We start from the raw sequence: 25,186 nt of genomic DNA, 5'->3' as shown, positions 1-25,186 counted from the left end.
ATGCAGCACCCCTTCTCCAAGCTCTGGCTGGCCAGCACCTGCCACCCAGATCAGCTGGTCCAGCTCATCACTGTGTGTGTCCTCATCGCCAGATGCTGGGCAGCCGAGGCTGGTCATAGAGCCCCAGAATGAGACAGCTAACACCTTAGATAGTATTCGATCTGCTGCTCTCCTTTGACAGATGAGGAAACTAAGGCCTGGAAATACAAGTTGGCCTGCCCAAGGCCACAGCAGATATTGGCAAATTCATGAAGACTTAGGGCCAGGGCTCCTGATTCTTAGAAGGTGCTCATTACACTTGGCTCTGTTAGCCTATTTTGAGGGGTGAGGATCTCAAAGTGAGGCCACCAAGGGCTAGGAGACAGTACCTAGAGGTCCCTTCACTCTTACTGACTCTGTAGCCATCCTCTAGTTTCTCTTGAACATTTCTGATATGGGAAAGTTGAATTGCCAAACCCTAGTGTGGGCAGAACTGGGGAAAGAAAATCTGAGCAGTAGCACCTAGAGGGAAAGCAGCAGTTACATTTTAATAAGATACTTTCTAGGCCGGGCACAGTGGCTCACGCCTGTAATCCCAACACTTTGGGAGGCTGAGGCAGGCAGATGACCTGAGGTCAGGAGTTGAAGACCAGCCTGGCTAACACGGTGAAACCCCATCGCTACAAAAATACAAAAATTAGCCAGGCATGATGGCAGGCTCCTGTAATCCCAGCTACTCAGGAGGCTGAGGCTAGAGAATTGCTTGAACCTGGGAGGCGGAGGTTGCAGTGAGCCGAGATCACGCCACTGCACTCCAGCCTGGGGAACAAGAGCGAGACTCCATCTCAAAAAAAAAAAAAAAAAAAAAAAAAGGCAGAATTAAAGGTGAATTGTGTGCAATTTAAGTGCTAAGAAGTAGCATCAACTGGATGTCATCCCTTTCATATTTTCATGAGTAACCTCATCCCAAAAAAGATTTCAGTCCAGGCTTCGTTAATACAATCATTGCTAAAAAAAAATTCTTCGGGCTCAAACTGGAGAAGGAGAGATTTTTTTCTGTTGAATTCAGATGAAATTAGCATCTTGGAATGCTTGCTCTGGCAGGTACTGAGCTAGGTCCATTCACATTATCACTACCTCATGCAGTTTGCACAGCAATTTGCAGGGAGGGTGGTGTTATTCTCATTTTTACACATTTGAACATTGATGCTCAGAGCAGTTAAGTGACAAGCAGCAGTAAGTGTGGCATATTAATGGGAAAAAGTTTCAGAGATTGAATTCAAATGCCACTACCATCCACTAGCTCACAAAAGAAGAGCTTCCTGCAGAGTGGCAGTAACAATCGTTGATCATTCCTTCACACCTGACCCCTCGCCTTTAAGAGCTTGTCGGTTTATAAGTAATTTAAGAAGCTTTGTTTCTCTCCATCTGTTTAGGTAGAGAAGAGCATATAAAGGGGATTGTGAGTAAGCCAGATTAATGCACCAGAAAAAGTAGAAACTGTACCAAGAACAGGAAGGACTGATTGGCACCAGTGAATTCAAACAATAACCAGGTAGAAGATAAAAGAAGGTGTTGTCATATGATGGATTATCCAAAATTCCCAGTGGGGAGGGCCAGCTATCTGGACTCAATCATCTCAATCAGGGAGTCTCTGGTTGAGCCACCTTTTTTTTTTTTTTTTTTGAGATGGAGTCTCACTCTGTCACCCAGGCTGGAGTGCAGTGGCGCGACCTCGGCTCACTGCAACCTCTGCCTCCCAGGTTCACGCCATTCTGCTGCCTCAGCCTCCCGAGTAGCTGGGACTACAGGCAACCGCCACCACGCCTGGCTAATTTTTTGTATTTTTCGTAGGGATGGGGTTTCACTGTGTTAGCCAGGATGGTGGTTGAGCCTTCTGATTGTAATAGGACAGTAAGGAGATAAAATAAACTACATAGTCAAACAAGGTGAACCGTCTTAGAAACAGAACCTGAAGGAACTGGGGAGCAGGAGAGGGAGGCACAGAGGAGCTGGAAGCTGAAAGGAAACAGGCAGGGGAAAGAATGTGTCTTTGAATTGTATATCAGCAAGGCTCCCCAGTGTCAGTGAGACTTGACCAGTTTGTAACTTCCCATGTACAGAAATCCTTCTAACATGCAAATCTGACCCTTTCATTCTCCTGCTTAAACCTCTTCAGCATAAAGCCTACATTCTCCTACATGGTTGATGGAGGGCCCCAGGCTCTCCCTCTGGCCTCCTCCCTTCCATTCCTTCCCTCCTACTAGACGTTTCCACATTTACAGTTCTAGGAATCTGACATGCTCTCTCTTACCTCTGGGCATTTGTGCATGCTCTGCGAGATGAAAACAGACTCATCTATTAGGTAAATACTTGAATGAATGAGTCAAATTGGAAGGTACTGGGGACAGTCCACCACCCCTTTTGGACTTTTCAGGTCTCAAGCAGTAGCCACCTCCAGTCTGATACAAAGGATTACTCCCTCCCCAATGCCAGCTGGAGCCCTGTCATGGTGAGGCTATATAATGAGTTCATGGAGAAGACTGGATGGGTCATGGACAAGACTTCCAGGTTGTCGGTGCTCTGTGCAATTCCTTAAAGAAGCAGACCTTGCTAAGATTGCTAAAGCTGTCCCTGATATGTTGAAACACCCTACATCAGTAGTGTTTAACTGGGCTTGCAGGGGTGCTCTAAATAATACAGAACTGTTGGCAAAACTTTGTTTATGCATATGCATTTTCCTCAATGCAATCTGTGCCCCAGCCTATCTCCTATATCTCCTCTGTGGCTTGCATTAGCCTGAAAGTCAGGACCAAGGGAGTCTGGAGATCACGATCCCCAATTCATACGATATTAGCCCAGAAAAGGAACTTGGAGCCACTTAGTTCAAGGCCCTCATCTTACACGTCAGAAAGCTGAGGCCTAGAGAGGGGATACTGAGTTTTTGTCAGATATTGGACTAGCATCAGAAACTCCTTTTAGTTCAGTGTTCTCTCCACCTCTATCCGAAGCCACTCCTGGCATCTCCTTATACTTCCCACCACAGCTGGTCTCCTGTATAGACCAGACAAATGAAGCATACGTGAGGAATTGGAAAGGGGCAGTGTCTGGGACTAAGGGCCAGTGCCTTCACCCTGGTACACCCAAGGCCAGTAGCTCAGTGACAATGCCAGTGGGACTATCAGGTAATTTACAACCTGAGGCCAGGACCCACAACCTGTTGGGGACAGGACACATGTTCCCTCTAGTGGCCAGTTTGAACTGAGCTTCTGACTGGGTGAAAGAGAATGGATGGGAAAGAATGGCAGATGTTGGGAGGTCGAGGCGGGCGGATCACGAGGTCAGGAGATCGAGACCACGGTGAAACCCTGTCTCTACTAAAAATATAAAAAAATCAGCCGGGCGTGGTGGCGGGCGCCTGTAGTCCCAGCTACTCAGAGAGGCTGAGGCAGGAGAATGGCGTGAACCCGGGAGGCGGAGCTTGCAGTGAGCCGAGATCGCGCCACTGCACTCCAGCCTGGGCGGCAGAGCGAGACTCCGCCTCAAAAAAAAAAAAAAAAAAAAAGAATGGCAGATGATGGAGTCCCACGTGTTAAGAGACAAAGTGGCCAGCGGGAAGAGTTCTAATTTACATACCTAATCTGTCATTAGAAATCTTGCTTTGAGATTTGTGGTAAAAATGCAGATGTTTGGTAAGTATTTGGAATAAAAAAAAATAGACACAGGGTCTTGCTCTGTCACCCAGGCTGGAGTGCAGTGGTGCAGTCATAGTTTGCTGCAGTCTTGAATTCCTGGGCTCAAGAGACTGTCCTGTCTGCACCTTCCGAGTAGCTGGGACACAGGCTCATTCCACCACACCTGGCTACTGTTGTGATTTTTGTAGAGACAAGGTCTTGTTATGTTGCCCAGGCTGGTCTTGAACTCTTGGGCTCAAGAGATCCTCGTGCCTCGTCCTCCCAAAATGCTGGGATTGCAAGCTGGAGCCACTGAATCTACCCTAAGTATTTAATTTTATATATGGGAGGCTTCACTCTTGACCTCTAATTAAGGCCCATAAACTGGCCAGGCATAGTGGCTCACATCTGTAATCCCAGCAATCTGGGAGGCCGAGGCAGGTGATCACCTGAGGTCAGGAGTTTGAGACCAGCCTGGCCAACATGGTGAAACCCTGTCTCTACTAAAAATACAAAAATTAGCTGGGCGTGGTGGCGTGCGCCTGTAATCCCAGCTACTCAGGAGGCTGAGGCAGGAGAATCGCTTGAGCCCGGGAGGCGGCCGTTGCAGTGAGCTGAGATTACACCATTGCACTCCAGCCTGGGCAACAGCACAAGACTTATCTCAAAATGAACAAACAAGAAAGTTGAGATGAATACACAGCTAGCAGGTGACAAAGCCAGGATCAAATACAGAATCAATGCCTGATTCCAAAGTCCACTTTCTTTTTACAGCATTACTCTGCCTCAGTGGTCTCTCAAGGACACACAGAAAAGAGCAGGAGATAGCCTCTACCCTTTAAGGAGGGGAAACAAGGTGTATCTGTCAGGGAAATATGTGTCCTGATTTTCTTTCATCCAGATTATGAAAGATAATCTCCTTTACTTAAAGTCAACTGATTATAGAGGTTAACCACATCCACAAAATACCTTCACAGCGACACCTGGGTTAGTGTTTAATTGAAAACTGGGTACTATAGCCTAGCCAAGTTGACACATAAAACTAACTGTTACACAAGATGCTTGCTTATAAAAAAAGTCATTCTGTCAAAGATAAAGAAAACCTGGCCGGGCGCAGTGGCTCATGCCTGTAATCCCAGCACTTTGGGAGGCCAAAGTGGGCGGATCACCTGAGGTCGGGAGTTTGAGACCAGCCTGACCAACATTTTGCTAATTTTGCTAAATGCAAAATTAGCCAGGCATGGTGGCGCATGCCTATAATCCCAGCTACTCAGGAGGCTGAGGCAGGAGAATTGCATGAACCTGGGAGGCGGAGGTTGTGGTAAGACGGGATCACAGCATTGCACTCCAGGCTGGACAACGAGAGAGAAACTCCGTCTCAAAATAAATAAAACCTTCCACGTATGGATAGAGCTATAAGCAAACCACAAGTGGGTCCTGCTCACCCCTGTGGGAAATCCAGATCAATCAGGACCTAGAAGATTTGTGACCAGAAAATATGTGCTTATGTTTATAAACTTTTAGCCAAAATGTTGCCTGTTTCCTCATTGTGAAGAAAGCAGGAAAACAAGATGAGTTTGATTTTTTCCAGAAGATGGAGAACTGCTTTGTCAAAATGTTGACGGAGTGACTTGTGGCTTCCATATGACAAAACACAAAACACCACACCACCTGGGCACGCACCATGGCTCCTCTCCCTTCCACTTCCTCTAACAACTTGGTCTTTGGAGTAGAATGTGAAGATCCCATTCCTGCAGGAACACAGTCCACCCCACAGAGCCATCTGCCCCCCCTCGGATACCAGCTTGTAAGCTGCTCTAACTCATTGTTCTCTCGTAGCCGGGTCACCCTTGGCTCAGGGGTGAGGTTACAGGCAACAGTCACTGGCACAGAAGGAAGGAAGGTGTTTCCTTCTTGTGAAGCCCAAAGCAGTGACAGGACCATCCTCTTTGTGGAAGCTTCTGGGTAAAGCCATTAGAATTCCCTTTTTTCTGCAGTATTCACCCATCCCTGTGATCAGGCAGAGAGTGGCTTCCCCCACTGGTGAAGCCAGTGCCCTTGGAGACTCTTAAGGCTTCTCTTTCAGGTTGTGTGTGTTTAGGATGGGAGCAGGTGTTCAGATGGAGAGGAGCCTCCATTAGTTATAGGACGAAGACCATCATAAGATGCCCATTAGACTGAGAGGCCAGTCTAATGGAGAGAGACTGATGAAGACGGGCGGTAAGGGAGGTTGTGGCAGAGAGAATGCATGGTATCTCCCCTCTCAATCCCCTATTGGTTTCCAAAAGGCAAAGACTGGCCTCATTGTTTTGGCATCAGTAGAAGAGAAAATTTAGATATTTCCAGAAGCAGCTCTGACTCCAGGCAGGTAGAAAGATCTTGCTGAGCTGGTCTGCTGGAAACATGGGGGTGGGGGAAGTGATTTACCTGTGTGCGCTTCACCATTCCAGCCATCTTCTTACAAATGAAGTGACACAGATGCAAGGTGCTGCAAGGCCCACCTCCTCCTGCTCTGATAGGCAGACAGGAAACCAAAGCCCCTATCTGAGCAGCCTCTGTCTCTCACATTCACCTCCAGCTTCCCATGTGGGTCTTCACCTTTTCCTTCTTGGATGGTGGAAACTCCTCCAGATGTCAAGACTTGCTGTGAATAAAGTTTTAAGAGGAGGTCATGTATCCAAACTGATACATGTGTATTTCTTCCTGGGTAGAGGGTGTCTACAATCCTTGGGATGGGAAAGCATCATGTAACCTGATCATACAATCCAGAAAACAAGGGCCACTTTGGATCTTTGAGGGACCAGTGTGTAATTGGGGGAAGTTAGGTCATAAGAGCCAAATCACCTTCCCTTAACTGCAGATAAATCTATTAAGGCTTGCCTTATGCTAATGACCTTGTTATGAATTAAAGTCACAATGTTTTCTAAAAAAATTCACTCCTCCAACCTTGCCATTAAGTACTGCTCCAAACCCCCCACTCATCTGCCAATCGGTGATGCTCTTTTCCCATGATCATTATATATCTCTGCATCCCCACAAACATCCAGGGGAGGAGATGTGGGAAAAGAAGGGCCTGTGGGCTTTAGAGTTATGAGTAAGCATGGCAGGAGCAGACACAGAGGAGGGAAATCTGCCAGCTGCCACCCTTGAAAGCCAGCCCATTTCTTCTGAGCCCATAGCCAGGCAGGCATACCTGGAAGGGTGAGGGAGTGGAGGGCTGGCTTTCTCTCTAGATCCCACCTGTGTTCCCACACCCAGAGTGGCCAAGAGCAGTCTCTAAAATATGCCAACCCATGATTTATCAAAAGTAGGAATTCTTGTCTTATGGAATCAGTGCAGCGGGGGCGTGTGTCAGGGTGGAATTAGGTCTTTCTTTAAAAAGAAGTTTCAGTGCATAGTTATCAACATCAATACTGCACAAAGAAAATGAGCCTTGCAGCTTAGAACAAAGGCCAGCAAAGTATTCATTCACCAGGCAGGTTTGTAATTTTGTTTTGTTTTTTGAGATGGAGTCTCGCTCTGTCGCCCAGGCTGTAGCACAGTGGCGCGATCTCGGCCCACTGCAAGCTCCACCTCCCGGGTTCAGGCCATTCTCCTGCTTCAGCCTCCCGAGTAGCTGGAATTACAGGCGTGAGCCACCGCGCCCGGCCTGTAATTTTTTTTTTTTTTAATGTTTATACTTTCCTTAATCCTTTCTGGGAATAATCTCCTCTGGGACCACTTTCTTGCCTGTTCTATGTACCTCAGAAGCACAGGAATGAAGCCTCAAAAAATATTATCTTGCTCCCTAAGTCAGTTTCCTTTCTGATCTAGTTCTTGGGTGATGAATGTAGAAAGTAGCAAAGGTTGCTATGAAAAGCTTGGACTTTATTCTGCAGATTACCAGGGCCACTGAAAGTGTATGCTTGCATTTTCAACAGCAGTGTCAGGATCCCAGCAGTAATGCTTTTCCATGGATCAGCCAGACAGGCATAAGGGGAAGTTGGGAGACCAAAAAAGCCATTGACAGGTTCCAGGTGAGCAATAAACCAGAATTTTAACCAACTAGACCAGCGCTGTCCTACAGAAATGTAATGGGAGCCACATGTTAAAGTTTAAATGTTTTACTAGCCACATTTAAAAACAAACACTGAAGTTATTATTATTTGTTTTAAAGACGGGGTCTTGCTTTGTTGTCCATGCTGGTCTCCAACTCCTTGGCTCCCTCAAGCAATCCTCCGGACTAGGCCTCACAAAGTGCTGAGATTACAGGCCTGGGCCACTGCCCCCAGCCTGAAATTAATTTTAATAATTCACCTAACCCAATATATCCAAAATATCATTTCAACATATAAAAATTATTGAGATTTTAACCTCACCAGTCTTAGATATCCAGCGTGTGGTTTATTCATACAGTACGTATAAAATCCTAAACTTTCAGCATTTAAGAGGAAATATGGTCCTGAAAAAAAACAAAACAAAAAAAAGCCTGTTTAAGGAGAAAGCATTCCACACTGCTTGTTTTTAATATAATTAAAATTAATGTATCAATTAATAAATCAATAGCCCCCGTTGGCTAGTGGCTGCCTTACTGGGCAGACCAGGTCTGGATTGTAAATACGTTTAGACGTTCCACGCAAAAGCAAAGTTCCCCGCAGACGCCCCATTAAGTTCTGGGTGCAGGGAAGCGCGGATCCTGCAGTTCTGGGCGCTTTCACCAGGTGGCACTCAGAACACCCTCACGTGACGAGCGTCCCACCCGGAAGCGAAATCTCCCCTTCTACAGAGTTCCTTCGGCGCTTCCTCCACCCCCGGATACACAGACTCTCATCTCCTCTGGTGCTGAAGCCTGCAGCAGGGCAGGATGGGCGGGAGAGCAGAGCCGCGGAGTCTGCGGCGCGGGTGAAGAGCGGCGCATAATTCCCGCGGCGGGACTGTTCCGCGCCCGCAGCCCCTGGACTAGCAGGATCCGAATCCCGGCGGCTGCGTGCTTACAGGCGCAGACGTCAGAGAGCCCGCGGCTTAAAGCGCGTCGCCTGGCTAGCGCCATCCCCTAGCCTTCTTCAAGGCCTCCAGGGCTGGGCCCAAGCGCCCGTCGACGGCACCCTGGGCCCAGAGCACTCGCCGGCCTCATCTCCAATGATTCAGAACTCACGTCCGTCGCTGCTGCAACCCCAAGATGTCGGAGACACAGTGGAAACGCTTATGGTGAGGGCACTGCGGGGAAGGAAGGGCAGGGGTCCGAACCGCGGGCTCGGGCCGGAGAATTCGGGGCGTTGCTAAGGCTCGGCGACCCTTTCCGCATCCCAAGGTGCGCTCAGGGTTTAGGATGCGGCGGGAGAGGAGTTTGACTAAGGGAATTGAGAAGGGGGCGGGGAGTGAGGAGAGGCCAGGAGCTGCAGGCCAGCCCTGGGGACAGGCGCAGTAGGGCCGATGTCCCGGTAGAGGGAGGAATTGCCGGGGCCTGGACTGGGCGCGTGCCGGGGAGTGTGCCAGCGCGGCCCCCACAAGGTGCGAGTAGGCTGCCAGGAGTGGCAGAGGTGGGAGGGCACCCGGGCAGATTTGGGACGGTCACAAGGCCTGGTAATAGCGCTGAAGCTGAGAAGCCGTTGATGCCGCAGCGAGCTGGCCCGGTAGCGCTGTGCGCCCGCGGGCGGCGGTGCTAATACCTGCGGGCCAGGCGTGGCGGCACCTTTCCGGCCCGTTGGGACGGCGCGTGTTCCCCCGGCGACGCCACGCCTCCTCCGGCGTTCGATTGGTCGTCGTGGCCGGGCCGCCGGGCCGCTATTGGTGGGGGCGGAGGCGGGGCTGGCGGAGTGGTTGCCTGGTGGGTGGAGTCGGAGTGCAGCCGGTCCTTAGACGCTAAAGGCCTGAGGCCACGGCAGCAGCCGCAGCTCTCCCTCTGAGGTCTTGCGCCTGAGGTAGGGGCGGCTTTTTTTTTAATCCGTAAAGGCGGAGACGGCGGCGGTGGCGACTTTACGTTGGCGTCTTTGAAAACCTGCTTACCTTTTTCAGGGCTCTCCAGCCCTCGCCTCCAGATGTGAACTGGACTTAGGATACTTTTTTCAGGGCAGTAGGAATTGCTTGTGGATCCAGTTTGCACTCTTATGTGCTACTTATTTCCTTTGTGTGCGTATTATTGTTTATGCCCTCTTCTTTCTCCCCTTAAAAAGAAACTACTTTCTTATTTACCTTGAATATTTTTGAGCTTTCTTTTCTTTTTTTCTTTTTTTTCTTTTTTTTTTTTTTGAGATGGAATCTCGCCCTGTCGCCCACGCTGGAGTGCAGTGGCGCGATCTCGGCTCAGCTGCAACCTCTGACTCCCGGGTTCAAGCTCCCAAGTTGCTGGGATTACAGGCGTGCGCCACCACGCCCGGCTAGTTTGTATTTTTAGTAGAGGGGGGTTTCACCATGTTGGCCAGGCTGGTCTTGAACTCCTGACCTCAAGTGATCCGCCTGCCTCGGCCTCCCAAAGTGCTAGGATTACAAGTGTGAGCCACCGCGCTTGGCCTTGAGCTACTTTTTAAAAATTAAGTTCACTCGCAAAGGATGTGTTCCATTCACCATTGACAAAAATCTTAAGACCATTCAGTATTACCTGTTGGGATGGTTTTTGTTGTTGTTGTCTTGTTTTTGCTTATTAGAAGTTGATCTATACTGCTAGTATAAATAACAGCTGCCCTGTGCTAATGGACTTGGAAAAGTACAAAGCTAAAAAAGTTATTGGCTCAATAACTTCAGCCAATAACATGTCTAATCACTGTGCTGTGAAATAAAAGACGTTAAGAAGATATTTCCTGCAATCAAGGGTGGGAAGGTGAAGGACAGCAGCAAATTTGTTTTAAGACAAATTCCACACAGCACCTGTGTGAGCACTGGGGAAGCAGCGCCTAAGATAACTGCCCAGAAACTAACTGCAGGTCATTCCTATAGCCTTGCTGGAGCAAGGGGCCTGGAGAGAGGATGGGGAGATTAACCCATCCTGGGATGAGTCATGCAGGGCCCACTGAGCCCTATCCTGTGGGATTGTGCTCAAAGGGAGAGCATAAGGTTTCCTGTTAGGTGGTAAGATTCATTCCGTTGTCACTGCTGAACACCTACTGTGCACCAGGCTCCGAGGTCAGTTCTTGAGATATCACCATGAACAAGACAGGCAGGAGTTGTGACCATTCTGTCTTTGACACGCAGTCATAAGGGAGATGGGGACAGGTGCTGCTGCAGAAGCCGGAAGGAGAGGCACTGAACTTGGACGTGGGGGAGTTAGGGAGCAAGACAGGTGCTAGGGCACAACAACATGGCAGAGTTTTCAGAGGCGAAAGTAAGGTGGAGTCCTCCAGTATGGCTGCAGAGTGTGTTAGTGGGAGGATGAAAACACAGGCCAAAACGGTAAGCAGGAGCCCTGTGATACATGAAAGGCCTTGCAACCAGCAGTTTGGACTTTATCCTGAGAGGAATGTGAACCAATTAAAGGGTATTGGTTTGGTTGGGTTTTTTAAAATTACAATTCAATGAGTATTAATGACAAATTTGTGGGATACTCTGTAGCTCCTAATACATTTGTCATTACTGTATTTTTATTCCTTTTTTTTTTTTTTTGGTCTTGTTTTTAAGCTAGTAACTTCAGATTTCACAAAACATTATCTTTCATTGAAGGGTTTTATTCCTGAAAGCAGCGTGATCAAATTTGCAGTTTTAAAAGATGACTCAGGTGGGGCATGGTGGCTCACGCCTGTAATGCTAACACTTTGGGAGGCAGAGGTGGGCAGATTGCTTGAGTCCAGCAGTTTGAGACCAGCCTGTGCAACATAGTGAAACCCCATCTCTACAAAAAATTAGCTGGGCATGGTGACACACACCTGTAGTCCCAGCTACTCGTGAGGCTGAGGTGGAAGGATCACCTGAGCCTGAGAGGTCATGGTTGGTAGTGAGCCATGATTGTGCCACTACACTCCAGCCTAGGCATCAGAGCAAGACCTTGTCTCTAAATAAATAAATAAATAATAAAACAGAAGATGACTCTGGCTGCAGGGTAAAGAGTGGATTAGAGGGGTCATATATGACAAATGGGTAAAAAAGTGGTGTCCGTCACCAAGGCAAGAGATAACAGGGTTCTCAGCTAGAATGGATTGGTGGATTTGGGACCCGTTTTGGAGGTAGAGTGAACAGGTGTGGAGAGGCCAAGTCCAAGGATGGTGCTCAGGTTTCTGGCTGGGTGGCTCGAGAAATGGCATGGCATTCACTGGGACAGGGCACCTTGGAGGAGGAGCTGGTTGGAGATGTGGGAGAAAGATAAGTTCAGGTTTGGAAATGTCATCTGAGGTGGCCATCTGAGTAAGTGGCTGTGTGAGACTGAGCTCCAGCGAGAGGCTGACAGTGTGGAGGGGAGGGTGGAAATGGAACCCCTGGAAGTGGATGAAGAGCCATGGGAGTATGGTTCATTTAAGGGAGAAGTGGGAGGAAACCCAGGACAGTATTAATCTCTGAAGCCAAAGGAAGAGAGCATTTCAAGGAGGGAGTGGTAGTGAATAGTGGAATGCACTGAGTGGCCTCAGTATCCTGGATTTTCACTTTAGACTGGGTGGTATGGTGAAAAGAGTATGAACTTTAAGTCCTGGCCAGTGGCTTCAACCCCTGTGACATAGGACACATTTGTAACCTCTGTGAGCTCCAGTTAACGGGTTTAAAATACCTAGCTCATAGGATGCTATGAGATTTTGAGGTGGTATCTATAGATGCCTTGTCCAGTGCTATTCTGGGAGCAGAGTGGAGGGTGGGTTGGCATAGTTGAGGCTGGAGACTGCCGCAGAGGTCATTAGGATGGATCAGTGGAGGCCAAACTGGGAAGATTGAGGGCTTGTTCAGTGGGACTTGGTCATGTAGCAGCAGGCATGGTGAGTTTTATGTGTCTCTGAGGTTTCCAACCTGGATTCCTGGAGTATCCCAGCGTGGATTGGAGAAGAGGCAAGTGCGTGGAGAACTGTTGACCAAGTTTCCATTTTGGACATGTTGAATTTGAGGTGCCTGTGGGCCATTTGAGGGAAGACAAGGAGACATTAGCAGAGTCCGGGGAGAGGCCGGCCTGTGCTGGAGATGTGGGCATTACCAGCATGTGTGTGACGCCTGGATATGGGTGAGGTTACTCTGAAAGGAGATAAGAGGAGCAGTCCTATGTGAAGGGCAGGCCAAGGAAGAGAAGGAGAGAGAAACCAGAAACTGTGAGGAGAGGCACTCAGCCATATGGCATGTACCAGAGAGGCCAAGTAGGATAAGGACAGGGACAGGAACGGGGGTCCTGGGGTGCAGCAGGTGCTTGGTGAGCCCTCAGAGGCTGTGTTAGTGGAGGAGATTTAGCCGGATGGCAAACTGAGGGGGCCTGCGGAGGGACTGGCACAAAGCAAGTGGAGATGGTGTGGTGTCAGGCTGGAAAGATGGATGCTTTGGAGCCTGTTGCCTGGCAGAAGAGGAGATGCCAGTGGGAGCCAGAGACCCAGTGTGTGGAGAAGGGGGGGGCTCATTAATGCCACAAAGTCTTGGGGAGAGACTAGAAACATAGAACTCATGAGAATATTGGTTAGCAGAAGAGCAGGACACCTCTTGGGGAGAGGGAGTTGATGTAGATACAGACTTGCTGAAATATGCACACCTTACTTGGTTTTACCTGTTGTCTTATCAGACCACCCTTTGGTACTTCAGAAGTTATTGGATCGTGGTTGTAAACTCCAGTTTTTAATGACCTGACTTAGTTCCCCCCACCCCCTGCCTCCAACAGTCTTATGAGGAATTCCAGTTATAACTGGCTCCTTTGGTGGAATTTGAGATACACTCTCTTCTCGCAGATTACAAATATTTCAGTTCCAGGTAAGTAGTTATGTGATGTGTAATGGAAACTTTATATATATTCATCTTAATGTTTTGGAGCCACAATGTGTCATTTATTTAAAAAATAATAGTGCAAATGCCACTTAATAAGGGAAGAGGTCTTTGGAGATGAATTTGCCAAGCATTTTTGGAGAAGATAGCTATTTATTTATTTATTTATTTTAGGGAAAGGGAAGGAAGGGGAAGAAGGTCACTGGTTGGATTTTAAGTACCTTTTCATAGTCATTTGTGATACAACTGGGTTCTAGGGGTCTGGAGAGAGGATGCTGTCCTGTAATGGTAGCACCAGTGCTGGAAGCTGTGGCTCCTGGAACACGCAGCTCCTGGAACTAAGGGAGGTATATTTAGTCTTTGAAGGAGTTCCACCCTTCCGGGTGGTGTCTGTAGATTAGCTAGTGTGTATGACGATGCATGGGTTGAAGGAGAAGCAGCAAAGCCAGGAGAGGCTACTGGTCTGTAGGACTGTGTGATCTGCTTAGGGCCCAGTGAGATGGGAAGGGGAAAGTTTTAAATGAAGGAAATACTAGGTTCTACAGGAAGTGGCACTTACATTTTACGCAGTGGTTGAGCTTAAGGTTTCATTTGCTTTGGCTTGGTCCTATAAATACCTATAGGTCTTAGAGCGAAGGGAGCCTGCACATCATCAGTTCAAAGTGAAAGCACTACATTCAATTGACTTTGCTTTTGCAAAGATAGGGAGATGACCAATAACTTTTTGAGTCAGAACAAATAGGGAAGAGTGGTCAGTGGCATGGAAATAGTTTTGCTCCCACTGAGCAATATGTCTATCAGCAATACGAAGACCAGAGATACCTCTTGCAGCATCCAATGTCCTCAATAACATTCCAGTATTTTTAATTTCTGGCTATACTTTTCCCTTCTCCGAGGTATGAAGAAAACGAGGCACCTACAGGTAAGTGTCTAAGAGACCATTATAAAGGAATTCGCTGGTCAGGTGTAGAGAAAGGTGAGGCTCACACAGGCAGAGCTACTGACACAATATTGTCTTATCCTGCAGTTACATCCGGTGATCAAGGCTTTCCTGTGTGGCTCCATCAGTGGGACCTGCTCTACCCTCCTTTTCCAACCTCTGGATCTCCTTAAAACACGCCTGCAAACCCTCCAGCCCTCAGATCATGGGTAGGCCCTGCATTTTATTGGGGAACTGATTTCAGCAACTTCTCAGACACAGGAACATCTTTACTGTGTTAAGTCAACTTCCATTCTGTTGGATGTTCAGAGAGAAACACAGGTCATGCCCAACTTTCATATGTTCTCTGAATTGTTTTTATATTTGACATTTCTTTTTTATTAAATCGGGTCCGTTCCTGAGCAGCTTCCTGGAATCTGCCTCAGTGACATTTACACTTGATTGTGTTAGCTTGTGATGTTATAACTGTATTGCCTGGCATGGGAGTACCAGGGGATTTTCTGGAAATAACATCAGTATTATCTGTTTTTGTTTTTGTTTTATTTGTTTTTTGAGGCAGAGTCTCGCTCTGTTGCCCAGGTTGGAGTGCAGTGGTGTGATCTTGGCTCACTGCTAATTTTTGTATTTTTGGTAGAGATAGGGTTTCACCATGTTGGCCAGGCTGGTCTCAAACTTCTGGCCTCGAGTGATCTGCCCACCTCAGCCTTCCAAAGTGCTGAGATTACAGGCATGAGCCACTGCACCCAGCCTGTATTGTCTGTTTTGTGTGTGCCAACCTATAAACACATAGAGTATCTCCAAGGTGCATTGTAGAGATTAAGTGTCCTAAAAATGAGTCTATAAAGGAAGTCTTTGAGTGGGGAATTGTTTTATGAGGAAGTGATCTAAGTGATTTTTTCCTTCTTGTCTCCATTTTGTCTGATTTCAGGTCTAGACGTGTTGGGATGTTGGCTGTACTCTTGAAGGTGGTTCGCACGGAGAGTCTTTTGGGCCTTTGGAAAGGGATGTCCCCTGTAAGCTACCATCTGGGTCTAGGTTCCCTAGCATCCACTCCTTGATAACCAGCCATTTCTCATCCACCTTACCAGCTCTTAAGGATATGTGAGAGTCAGAAGTGGTGGGAGTACCTATGTGGTCTTATCTCTCATGCTACCACTAACTTCTGTTTGAAGGCTCAAGGATATGTTGCATCTGCACATTATGCTTAGATGTGATTTATTAGTGCAGCATAGTCTCTACAGCAGAGGTACCTAATGTCCCACCTGTCAGAATGCCCTTGCCTGTATCACTTTAGTAAAAGTGGGTTGGTACCTCCACACCAGCATTTCTTTGCTCAAAGGCTTTTTCTGGCCTTAGGGACTCACGCCAAGGAATTAGTGCCCAGCCCAAACCCAAATCAGAATTCCATACACTGATTTCTCTGTTATCCCAGTAATGTACTTCAGAGTAATTTTGTGTTTTGTTTTCAAGAGTATAGGCCAGTTATATAACTCACTGTGGGTTTATTTGCAGTTTCTTTGTGATTAGATTTAGTTCTACATTTTTAGCAAGGAGACCACAGAAGTGATGTTGATTTCCTAACCCACAGCAGTGTGTATTTCCAAACACACAGAGTCCTCAACCACTGAAAGATGAGAGCTGGTCTTTAAAATCCCATGTCCCTCCCCACTCAGTTGGAGGGATAACTCTGAGGTGTGTTCTACACTGATTCCCAGAGTTCCCCAGTGGGAGTAAGTTGCCCACAGCTGAAACTGGTTTTATAACATCCTTTATTGACTGCCTTCTCTCCTATCTCATGTCCCCCACTTCCCTGTTGGTGTTCCTTCCACACCTTAAACAAAGTACTTGTATGCGAATCATCTTGGGGTCTTTTGGGAAAACCCAGCTAAGACAATACTTAAAGTGTTTGGTCTTTGATTTTCTTTTCTCCCTGACCTTCTCTGCAGTCCATTGTGAGATGTGTCCCTGGCGTTGGAATCTACTTTGGCACTCTCTACTCTTTGAAGCAGTATTTCTTGCGAGGCCATCCCCCAACCGCCCTGGAGTCAATCATGCTGGGGGTGGGCTCTCGCTCTGTTGCAGGGGTCTGTATGTCACCTATCACTGTAATCAAGACGCGCTATGAGGTGAGTTCAACTGCTTTAGGGCCTCAGGATAGTTCAGCTTAGCCACTGGGCTCCTGGGGAGTGACCACTGATGTCAACTCCTGATTTGTAATCTAACATAGAGTCTGATGTGGTCAGCCAAGCCATATGTGAACTAGAGCCCATGGTAATGCCCCATAACCTGCAGTCTGCTTGTTCAGTGCTGAAATGCAGCGCCTCCATGCGAGTCACTCATTCTGTGCTCTCTTTGCAGAGTGGGAAATATGGCTATGAGAGTATCTACGCTGCCCTGAGGAGCATCTATCGCAGTGAGGGGCACCGGGGCCTCTTCAGTGGCCTGACAGCAACTCTCCTTCGAGATGCGCCCTTTTCAGGAATCTACCTGATGTTTTACAACCAGACCAAAAACATAGTGCCTCATGGTAGGGATAAAGGAAGATGTGGGGAAGAGCTATCCTTGAGATATCAGATCCTCACCGTTTTCTCTGGGATATGGGACTATGTGTTTCTCTTAGCAGAGTGTTAGGAACTGAGCCATATCATGATTGTGTCAGGAACTGGGATGCAAAGGTGGATATGACAAACTTGATCCCTGCCCTTTGGAGTTTACATCCTATTGAGGCAAACAGTATTTACACCACTATAATTTGGGGAGTGAGGATAGGGTGGGTGGGAGGCAAATAAAGCATGCTTTGCAGAGTTTTTGCAACAATGCTTCCCAAATTTGATCTTAAGATTGCTGAGTCCCATCCAAGGCCTCTTAGATGAGAAACCTTGGAATACAACCTAGGAGTCTGTATTTTTCAAGAACGCACTTGATATGATTCTTGTTAAAGTCAGGGAAACGGTAGTAAGTTAGGAGTTTGAAGAAAAATAATATTTTCATCTCCCTTGCTGTGTTCCCAGTTAACATGGTTTTGAGCCCTCCATTTAGGTGGAGATGGTATCAAACTTCAGTCAGTGGGGGAGGCCCGCCCCATCCCACCAGTTAGCTCAGGTTGGGCTAGAAATGGACAAAATTGGTAGGCAGTAAACATCGACCTAAGCAGAACAAGGTATTGCTAGAAACACATCCATAGAATGAACCTGCGTGTAATAAAGTGTCTATGGATAATTTGAGCAACGAATTGCAACCAAGGTCCTTTAATTAGGAATGCCAGCATGCCGGCCATCATGACTATGGTGACCAGCTACAGCTGGAGTGCCTTGGGAGATTTGCTGCTTCTACCCAGGCACCAGAAGGTGTAACCCTGTAGGTCACAGCCTTATTTTGTGATAGAAAATTAAGGCGATAAGGAAGCATAGATGGGCAATTTTTAACTTCTCAATCCATCTTTAAAAATTTCTGAGGCCCATCACTTCTCGGCCTTTTGGCTAAGATCAAGTGTAAAAATTTCTGAGGCCTGGCGTGATGGCTCACACCTGTAATCTCAGCACTTTGGGACGCCGAGGTGGGCAGATCTCTTGAGGCCAGGAGTTCGAGACCAGCCTGGCCAACGTGGTGAAACCCGGTCTCTACTAAAAATACAAAAATTAGCTTGGCATGGGTGGCACATGCCTGTAATCCCAGCTGCTTGGGAGGCTGAGGCACGAGAATCGCTTGAGCCTGGGACGTGGAGGTTGTGGTGAGCTGAGATCACGCCACTGCACTCCAGCACTCCAGCCTGGGTGACGAAGCGAGACTCCATCTCAAAAAAAAAAAAAAAAAAAAAATCGATCTGGTATTTGGAAATAAACTTGCAAAAAAGCCACAAGAATAGTACAATGTACATATTTTTTTCCTGCCCTTTGAGGGTAAGTTGGAAACATGATGCTCTTTTAACTTTAAGTACCTCAGTGTCTATTTCCTATGAATAAGGACATCCTGTCATACAAGCATCTTATGAAATTCGGGAAGTTTAACCTAGATAATTTTTTCTTTTTTTTTTTTCTTTGAGACAGAGTCTTGCCCTGTCACTCAGGCTGGAGTGCAGCAATGTGATCTCGGTTCACTGCAATCTCCTCCTCCCTGATTCAAGTGATTCTTGTGCCTTAGCCTCTGGAGTAGCTGGGATTACAGGTGCATGCCACCGTGCCTGGCTAATTTTGTATTTTTAGTAGAGACAGGTTTGCACCATGTTGCCCAGGCTGGTCTTGAACTCCCGGGCTCAAGTGATCCTCCCGCCTTGGCCTCCCAAAGTGTTGGGATTACAGGCACGTGGCCCAGTTCTTTAACCTACAGTCCGTATTCTGATTTCTCTAATTGTCCCAATAATGTACTTGGTAGTAGTCCTATGTTTTATTTTCAGGAGTATAGGCCAGTTATATACCTCATTGTGGGTTTATCTGCAGTTTCTTCATGATTAGATTTTTAGCAAGAGGACCACATAAGTGATGTTGTATCCTCACTGCTTTATATTGGGAGGGTCATGACATCAATTTGACCCATTATGAGTGATAGTAACACTTTATCACTTGGATAAGATACTGACAGGTATCTTCCCTGAAAACTCACCTATTTTTCCCATTGTAATGTCTAAGTATCTTTGTGGGACGATAACTTTGAATCTGTATGAACATCCTGTTTCTTTTTCCCACGTTTTAAAATCAGTGATTCTTGCCTGAGTCAGTTATTGTGATGGTGGTTTGAAAAAGGTGCTTTTCTAACTCTGTCATTCCATCTACATAAATTTACTAGTTGCACCTTTGGGTTTTGGATTCGTAGCCTCATTTGAATCCAGACCTTTCTTGGTTTGGGGAAGAATTAGTGGGCAACTTGCACTGACCTTTATCTGATTAATGTAAGATCTATAACCACATGTTACCTTTGTTCTATTTCAGACCAGGTGGATGCAACCCTTATTCCTGTTACAAATTTCAGCTGTGGGATATTTGCTGGTATTCTAGCCTCACTGCTAACTCAACCTGCGGATGTTATCAAAACTCATATGCAGCTTTACCCACTGAAGTTTCAATGGATTGGCCAAGCAGTGACACTTATTTTCAAAGTAAGACTACAAAATAAGTACTGGTTCTTGTGGTGTTTAAGGATCTCTTTCTAGAGCAGTAGTTCTTACCCTTCACTCACATTAAAATTGCCTAGAGAGCTTTTAAAAATCCCCATGCCCAGGTTAAAATCTAGGCCAACTATATCAGAATGTCTAGTCAGAATTTTTTTTTTAATGTTCCCCAGTGATTTTAATATGTTTTAAGGTTGAGAACCACAAAACTGATATTTCTTTGAGGGGCGGAGACACTTACATTAGGAACACCTGTGATATTTGTTAAACATTGCAGATTGCTGAACTCTACCCCAGACTTACTGAATCAGGAAATCGGGGTGAAATCAGTACTCCAATTGAGGACCTAGGGTAAAGTACTATTTAGTCAGAGGGAAAAAAAAACCCACACAAACACATTGTTTTATTCTAGCAGTTTGCTCTAATACACAGGTGTCTAGTCTTTTGGCTTCCCTGGGCCACATTGGAAGAAGAATTGTCTTGGGCCACACGTAAAATACACTAACACTAATGATAGCTGATGAGCTAAAGAAAAAATGTCACCAAAAAAATTTCATAATGTTTTAAGAAAGCTTACAAATTTGTTTTGGGCTGCATTCAAAGCTGTCCTGGGCCACATGCAGCCTGTGGGCTGTGGGTTGAACAAGCTTGCTCTAATATAAATGGACAAATGGTATTATTGAAGATAAAAAGTATAGTAGGGGCTGGGTGCGGTGGCTCATGCTGGTAATCCCAACATTTTGGGAGGCTGAAGCAGGAGGATCCCTCGAGCCCAGGAGTTGAAGACCAGCATGGGCAACGTAAGGAGACTCTATTTAAATTAAAAAAAAAAAAAAAATTACAATAGATGTATACTATCCGTAAGCCACTGGGTTGGCTCTTTTAGAACATGTGTTGTTATCACAAAGCAGATATTCTTGCTAAAGGTAAATGTGAATTTGTGTTCTTATCTCTATATCTAAAATCATAAAGTTTTAAAATAATATTTTCTTTATGTGAAATTGCAAATCAACCCAGATTATGAGGGAGGAGGAAGGGGCATTTTGTCTTTAATTCATATGAAGACAGGGCCACCAAGAGCATACAGTGAATTACAAAAAGATACTCCCTCCTGATAGACAAATGACAAGAAGGCACCTTTTCCTTCAGCCTGGATCCAGGATCCAGGGCTTAGCAAGCAGGTTTCTGCCTGGATTTCATCTGCTACTTGGGGCTTAGTGCTTCTGTACGGTATACAAACTGCACAAGTACACAGCAACCCTGCATAAAGAGTTTCAGCTAAGAAATTCCCCTAGATAGAGCAGGCCTAAAAAGGTAAGCCCAGCAACTACAAAAAAATAAAAAAAGGCTTTTGGCCAGGCGTGGTAGTTCATGCCTGTAATCCCGGCACTTTGGGAGGTTGAGGTGGGCAGATCACAAGGTCAGGAGTTTGAGACCAGCCTGGCCAATATGGTGAAAACCCCATCTCAACTAAAAATACGAAAATTAGCCAGGTGTGGTGGCGGGCGCCTGTAGTCCCAGCTACTCGGAAGGCCGAGGCAGGAGAATCGCTTGAACCCAGGAGGCCGAGGTTGCAGTGAGCCGAGATCGCACCACTGCACTACAGCCTGGGTAACAGAGCCAGACTCCGTCTCAAAAAAAAAAAAAAAAAAAAAAAACTTGTAAGTTCTTTGGTTGTCTCCTTGGACCCATTATTCTTACTTTGGGCATAAAGTTTAGAAACTAAGTCTTAAACATGGGGTAACAGAGACCCTCACTGTGGTACCAAGTGGATAATTAGTTGTATTGGTACTTTGCTTCAGAGTTCTGACATTTATTTTCACCACAGGACTATGGACTACGTGGCTTCTTCCAAGGTGGCATCCCCCGAGCCCTCCGCAGAACTCTAATGGCAGCAATGGCATGGACGGTGTATGAAGAGATGATGGCCAAGATGGGCCTGAAGTCCTGACCAAGAGAGGACTGGGAAAGGGTGAAATCTATTGCCCTGCTTGGTTTCTGCCAAGGGCTGCTGCTGCTTACTATTCTGCAGTAAGATGAAGTCCTACCTGGAAAACCAGGCAGAAATTGTGTTGCCTTTGCCTTCGGTAATCCCTTTAAGGAGAAAATATATGGACCTGATTTGAGCCTTCAGAATCTCCAAAAGAGGAGTCACTAATACATAGAGCACACTGGGGTGTTAGGAGAGAGCTTTGCATACTCTGAGAGTCTACTTGGAAAGGCATTTTCCCAGGAGATCTCTGTCAGGTGGCTGCACTTCAGCCCCACACCTACACCACAGGGTCTCCTTGGGTACGTTCTTGGGCAAGGAATTGCAAAGCCAGAGAAGCTGTAAGCTGCCTGCCGGGCCTGAGGAGCTCCAACCAGGGAAGACTGGATGTAAGGAGAGGAGTCACTGTCACCAGGTCACAGACTGACTAAGGTGATGGTAGGATGAGGAGGAACAAATGCCCTTCTTTAATTGGTTCCCAGTCAACTTCTCAGAGGCTCTGGAGAACAGGACAGTGGCTTTCTAGCCTCTGAATGTTCCAAATAAAATTTTTTGGTCTTGGCCCCTGTACTGTTTTACCTCTAAATTCTGGCATTTTTTTTCCCTGCAGTTAAAGTGCTTTATTTATTGAACTTTATCATTGAAAGCTGTTTGGAAAACCTAAAAGGTGTTGTCACGCTTCTATTTTCTTTACCTGTGCCTTATAAAAATGGACCGAACCCTTTTCTAAAATAAAATAGTTCTAGGGTGGCTGGTTATTGACCTATGTAGGTCCCTAAAACCTAATTTCTTTTCAAAAAAGCAGCTTTACTGAATGATGCAACCATCACTATAAATCAGTTTAAGAACATTTTTATTCCCCAAACAGATCTCTCATGCCTTTTGTAATTAATCCCCTTTCTCAGCCCCAGGCCGCCACTGATAGGCTTTCTGTCTTCATAAATTTGCCTTTTCTGGATACTTCATATAAATGCAGTCTGTAGGCCCGGTGCGGTGGCTCAAGCCTGTAACCCCAGCACTTTGGGAGACCGAAGCGGGTGGATCACATGAGGTCAGGAGTTCAAGAGCAGCCTGGCCAACATGGTGAAACCCTGTCTCTACTAAAAATACAAAAATTAGCTGGGCATGGTGGCATGTGCCTGTAATCCCAGCTACTTGGGAGGCTGAGGCACGAGAATCACTTGAACCCAGGAGGCAGAAGTTGCACTGAGCTGAAATCATGCCACTGCACTCCAGCCTGGGTGACAGACCCTGTCTCAAAAAACAAAGTGACTATACCATTTTCCATTCTCAGCCACAGTATATGAGAGTTCCAATTTCTCCACATCCTTGTCAACACTTGTTATCTCTTTTATAGCTATTCTTGTTGTGCACTCAAATCTTTTCTTTAAAATTCAGGAAAGATGGCCAGGCGCGGTGGCTCCTGCCTGTAATTCCAGCATTTTGGGAGGCTGAGGCAGGCGGATTACTTGAGGCCAGGAGTTCAAGATCAGCCTGGCCCAAACAGCGAAACCCCATCTCTACTAAAAATACAAAAATTAGCCAGGTATCGTGGGGCACGCCTGTAATCCTAGCTACTCAGGAGGCTGAGACAGGAGAATCACTTGAACCCAGGAGATGCAGGTTGCAGATCACGCCACTGCCCTCCAGTCTGGATGACAGAATGAGACTCCGTATCAGGAGAAAAAAAAATCAGGAAACAGCCATTACTTTATACAAGAAGCAGAAGTTGGGATATTTAGTCTTGTGGTTAAGAACATGGGCTCTAATCCAGGCAGCCCAGGTTGAAAGCTGCTCGCTCTCCACTACGTAGGCATGGCACTGAAATTATGCCTAGGAAATGGGGTTAGTTTGTTTTGGGCGTTTTTTAGGGGGCGGAGAACAAAATGTCGCCCTGTTGCCCAGGCTGGAGTGCAATCATGCAATTTCAGCTGACTGCAACCTCCACTTCTGGGTTCAAGCAATTGTCCCACCTCAGCCTTCCAAGTAGCTGGGACTACAGGCACGCGCCACCACGCTGGGCTAATTTTTTGTACTTTTAGTAGAGACAGTGTTTCACCATGCTGGCCAGGTTGGTCTTGAACTCCTGACCTCAAGTGATCCACCTGCCTCAGCCTCCCAGAGTGCTGGGATTACGGGTGTGAGCCAGCGCCCCCAGCCGGAAATAGGGTTAGTAATGTTTCCTGCCTCCTCAGGTGGTGGTGAGGGTTAATGAATAAATGTTTCTGAAATGTGGTATTAGCTTCATAGGACAGCCACAACAAATTACCACAGTCTGAATGGTTTATAACTCTCAGTCTGGAGGCCAGAAGTCTGAAATCAATGTGTCAGCAGCATTGCACCTCAGAAGGCTCTAGGGCAGTCATGCTTTGTCTGTTGCACCTTCTAGTGGTGGCTGGCATTCCTTGGCTTGTAAATACATCACTCTAATTGCTGCCTGTCTTCACATGGCTTTTCCCTTGTGTATCTGTTTCTCTCCATGTCCAAATTTCTCTCTTAAGGACACCAGGTATTGGCTTAGGGCTCATCCTAATCCAGTATCACCTCATTTTAATTTGATTACATCTGTTAGACCCTATTCCAAATAGGGTCACATTCGCAGGGATTAGGGGTTAGAACGCCAATCTATCTTTTGGGGAGACACAATTCAACCCATAACACAGATTAAGTTGATGTATAACTTAAAATCAGTTTATACTTTAGGTTTTAGGTTAAAACACCATATTTAAAATAGTAATTTGGGTAGGGGTGTGGGAGAGGATGAAGCAGGGTCCTAAGCTTATAGTGGCACCCAAGCCTCCAATGCTGTGACCTGTGTGTTGTGAGGCCTCGTGTTGTAGGAAGCAGGGGAGAGGTCAGGATGGGAAAGGAGAGAAGGGAGGGACAGCTGAATGGAGTGGCTGCTTCCTAAGAACTTAGACTCTAGAGCAGGTGTTCCATGTCCCTTGCCTCCTCAGCCTCCTTTGACCCTCATCCTGAGTGCAGGGAACCTAATGCCAGTGAGGCCTCTTAGGGAGGAGGGGCAGAGATAAGGCTGAGAGAGATGGGCTTCTTCCCAATGCGAATTTCCTGGCCTTACGTTGGCAGATGAATTTCCGCCACCAGATTCCCCTCACATTTTCTTCATTTGTTTTTTAGGGGAGCAAATAAATATGATAAAATCAGGAGAAATCATCTAGTTTTCTCTAAACATGAGGTAGAAAATTTGTCTCTGTGAATCTCAAGTCCTGTGGCAAGTAGCCTGTTTTTTCCTCTCACAGTCTCAGTATTAAAGCTTGGAAAGGAATTGGCTAGTGAGCGTTAGCTGGCTTTGGAAACATTGCCCACTTTTTTTTTTTTGAGACGGAGTCTTGCTCTGTCGCCCAGGCTAGAGTGCAGTGGCATGATCTCGGCTCACTGCAACCTCCGCCTCCCGGGTTCAGGCGATTCTCCTGCCTCAGCCTCCCGAATAGCTGGGATTACAGGTGCCCGCCATCGCACCTGTCTAATTTTTGTATTTTTTAGTAGAGATGAGGTTTCACCATCTTGGCCAGGCTGGTCTCGAACTCCTGACCTCATGATCTACCCACCTCAGCCTCCGAAAGCGTTGGGATTACAGGCGTGAGCCACCGCAAGCGCTGGGATTACAAGCGTGAGCCACCGCGCCCGGC

The 25,186-nt window shown here is 46.7% G+C and overlaps 2 protein-coding genes across 4 annotated transcripts in view; one reads left to right on the top strand and one right to left on the bottom strand.

Moving 5' to 3' along the window:
* Positions 1-8,095, bottom strand: part of CX3CR1 (C-X3-C motif chemokine receptor 1) — a 107,708-nt gene extending 99,613 nt beyond the window's left edge. Inside the window, exons 1-2 of the mRNA XM_058443019.1 lie at positions 8,012-8,095; positions 6,081-6,297 (exon numbers count right to left, since the gene is read on the bottom strand). The gene's annotated coding sequence lies outside the window, so the exon portion shown is untranslated. The remainder of the gene's footprint in view (positions 1-6,080; positions 6,298-8,011) is intronic.
* A 602-nt stretch (positions 8,096-8,697) lies between these two features.
* On the top strand, positions 8,698-22,106 carry SLC25A38 (solute carrier family 25 member 38). 3 transcript variants are annotated; one of them, XM_058443112.1, is made up of 8 exons: positions 12,326-13,490; positions 14,399-14,424; positions 14,530-14,651; positions 15,371-15,455; positions 16,389-16,568; positions 16,801-16,969; positions 19,368-19,534; positions 21,375-22,106. In XM_058443112.1, exons 1-8 carry the CDS (start codon positions 13,406-13,408, stop codon positions 21,495-21,497), a joined length of 957 nt encoding a protein of 318 aa, XP_058299095.1. In that variant the 5' UTR covers positions 12,326-13,405; the 3' UTR covers positions 21,498-22,106. The 3 variants fall into 3 exon arrangements, with proteins under 3 accessions (XP_032017899.1, XP_032017900.1, XP_058299095.1); XM_032162008.2 differs by lacking the exons at positions 12,326-13,490; positions 14,399-14,424 and adding an exon at positions 8,698-8,840; XM_032162009.2 differs by lacking the exons at positions 12,326-13,490; positions 14,399-14,424; positions 19,368-19,534 and adding an exon at positions 8,698-8,840 and having other exon boundaries at positions 21,375-21,463.
* Positions 22,107-25,186: the final 3,080 nt, after the last annotated feature.

This window comes from Hylobates moloch, unplaced genomic scaffold (genome assembly GCF_009828535.3).
Source record: "Hylobates moloch isolate HMO894 unplaced genomic scaffold, HMol_V3 SCAFFOLD_8, whole genome shotgun sequence".
Classification (NCBI taxonomy): domain Eukaryota; kingdom Metazoa; phylum Chordata; class Mammalia; order Primates; family Hylobatidae; genus Hylobates; species Hylobates moloch.
Note: the sequence above shows the minus strand (reverse complement) of the source record. Positions and strands in the feature narration are given on the sequence as shown.

Bases quoted from the DNA above. Each gene is read 5' to 3' on its own strand.
- SLC25A38 (XM_058443112.1), top strand. From the start codon at position 13,406: ATGAGGAATTCCAGTTATAACTGGCTCCTTTGGTGGAATTTGAGATAC. The intron at 16,569-16,800 runs GTGAGTTCAACT...CTCTCTTTGCAG, and splicing joins TAATCAAGACGCGCTATGAG to AGTGGGAAATATGGCTATGA. The intron at 16,970-19,367 runs GTAGGGATAAAG...GTTCTATTTCAG, and splicing joins CAAAAACATAGTGCCTCATG to ACCAGGTGGATGCAACCCTT.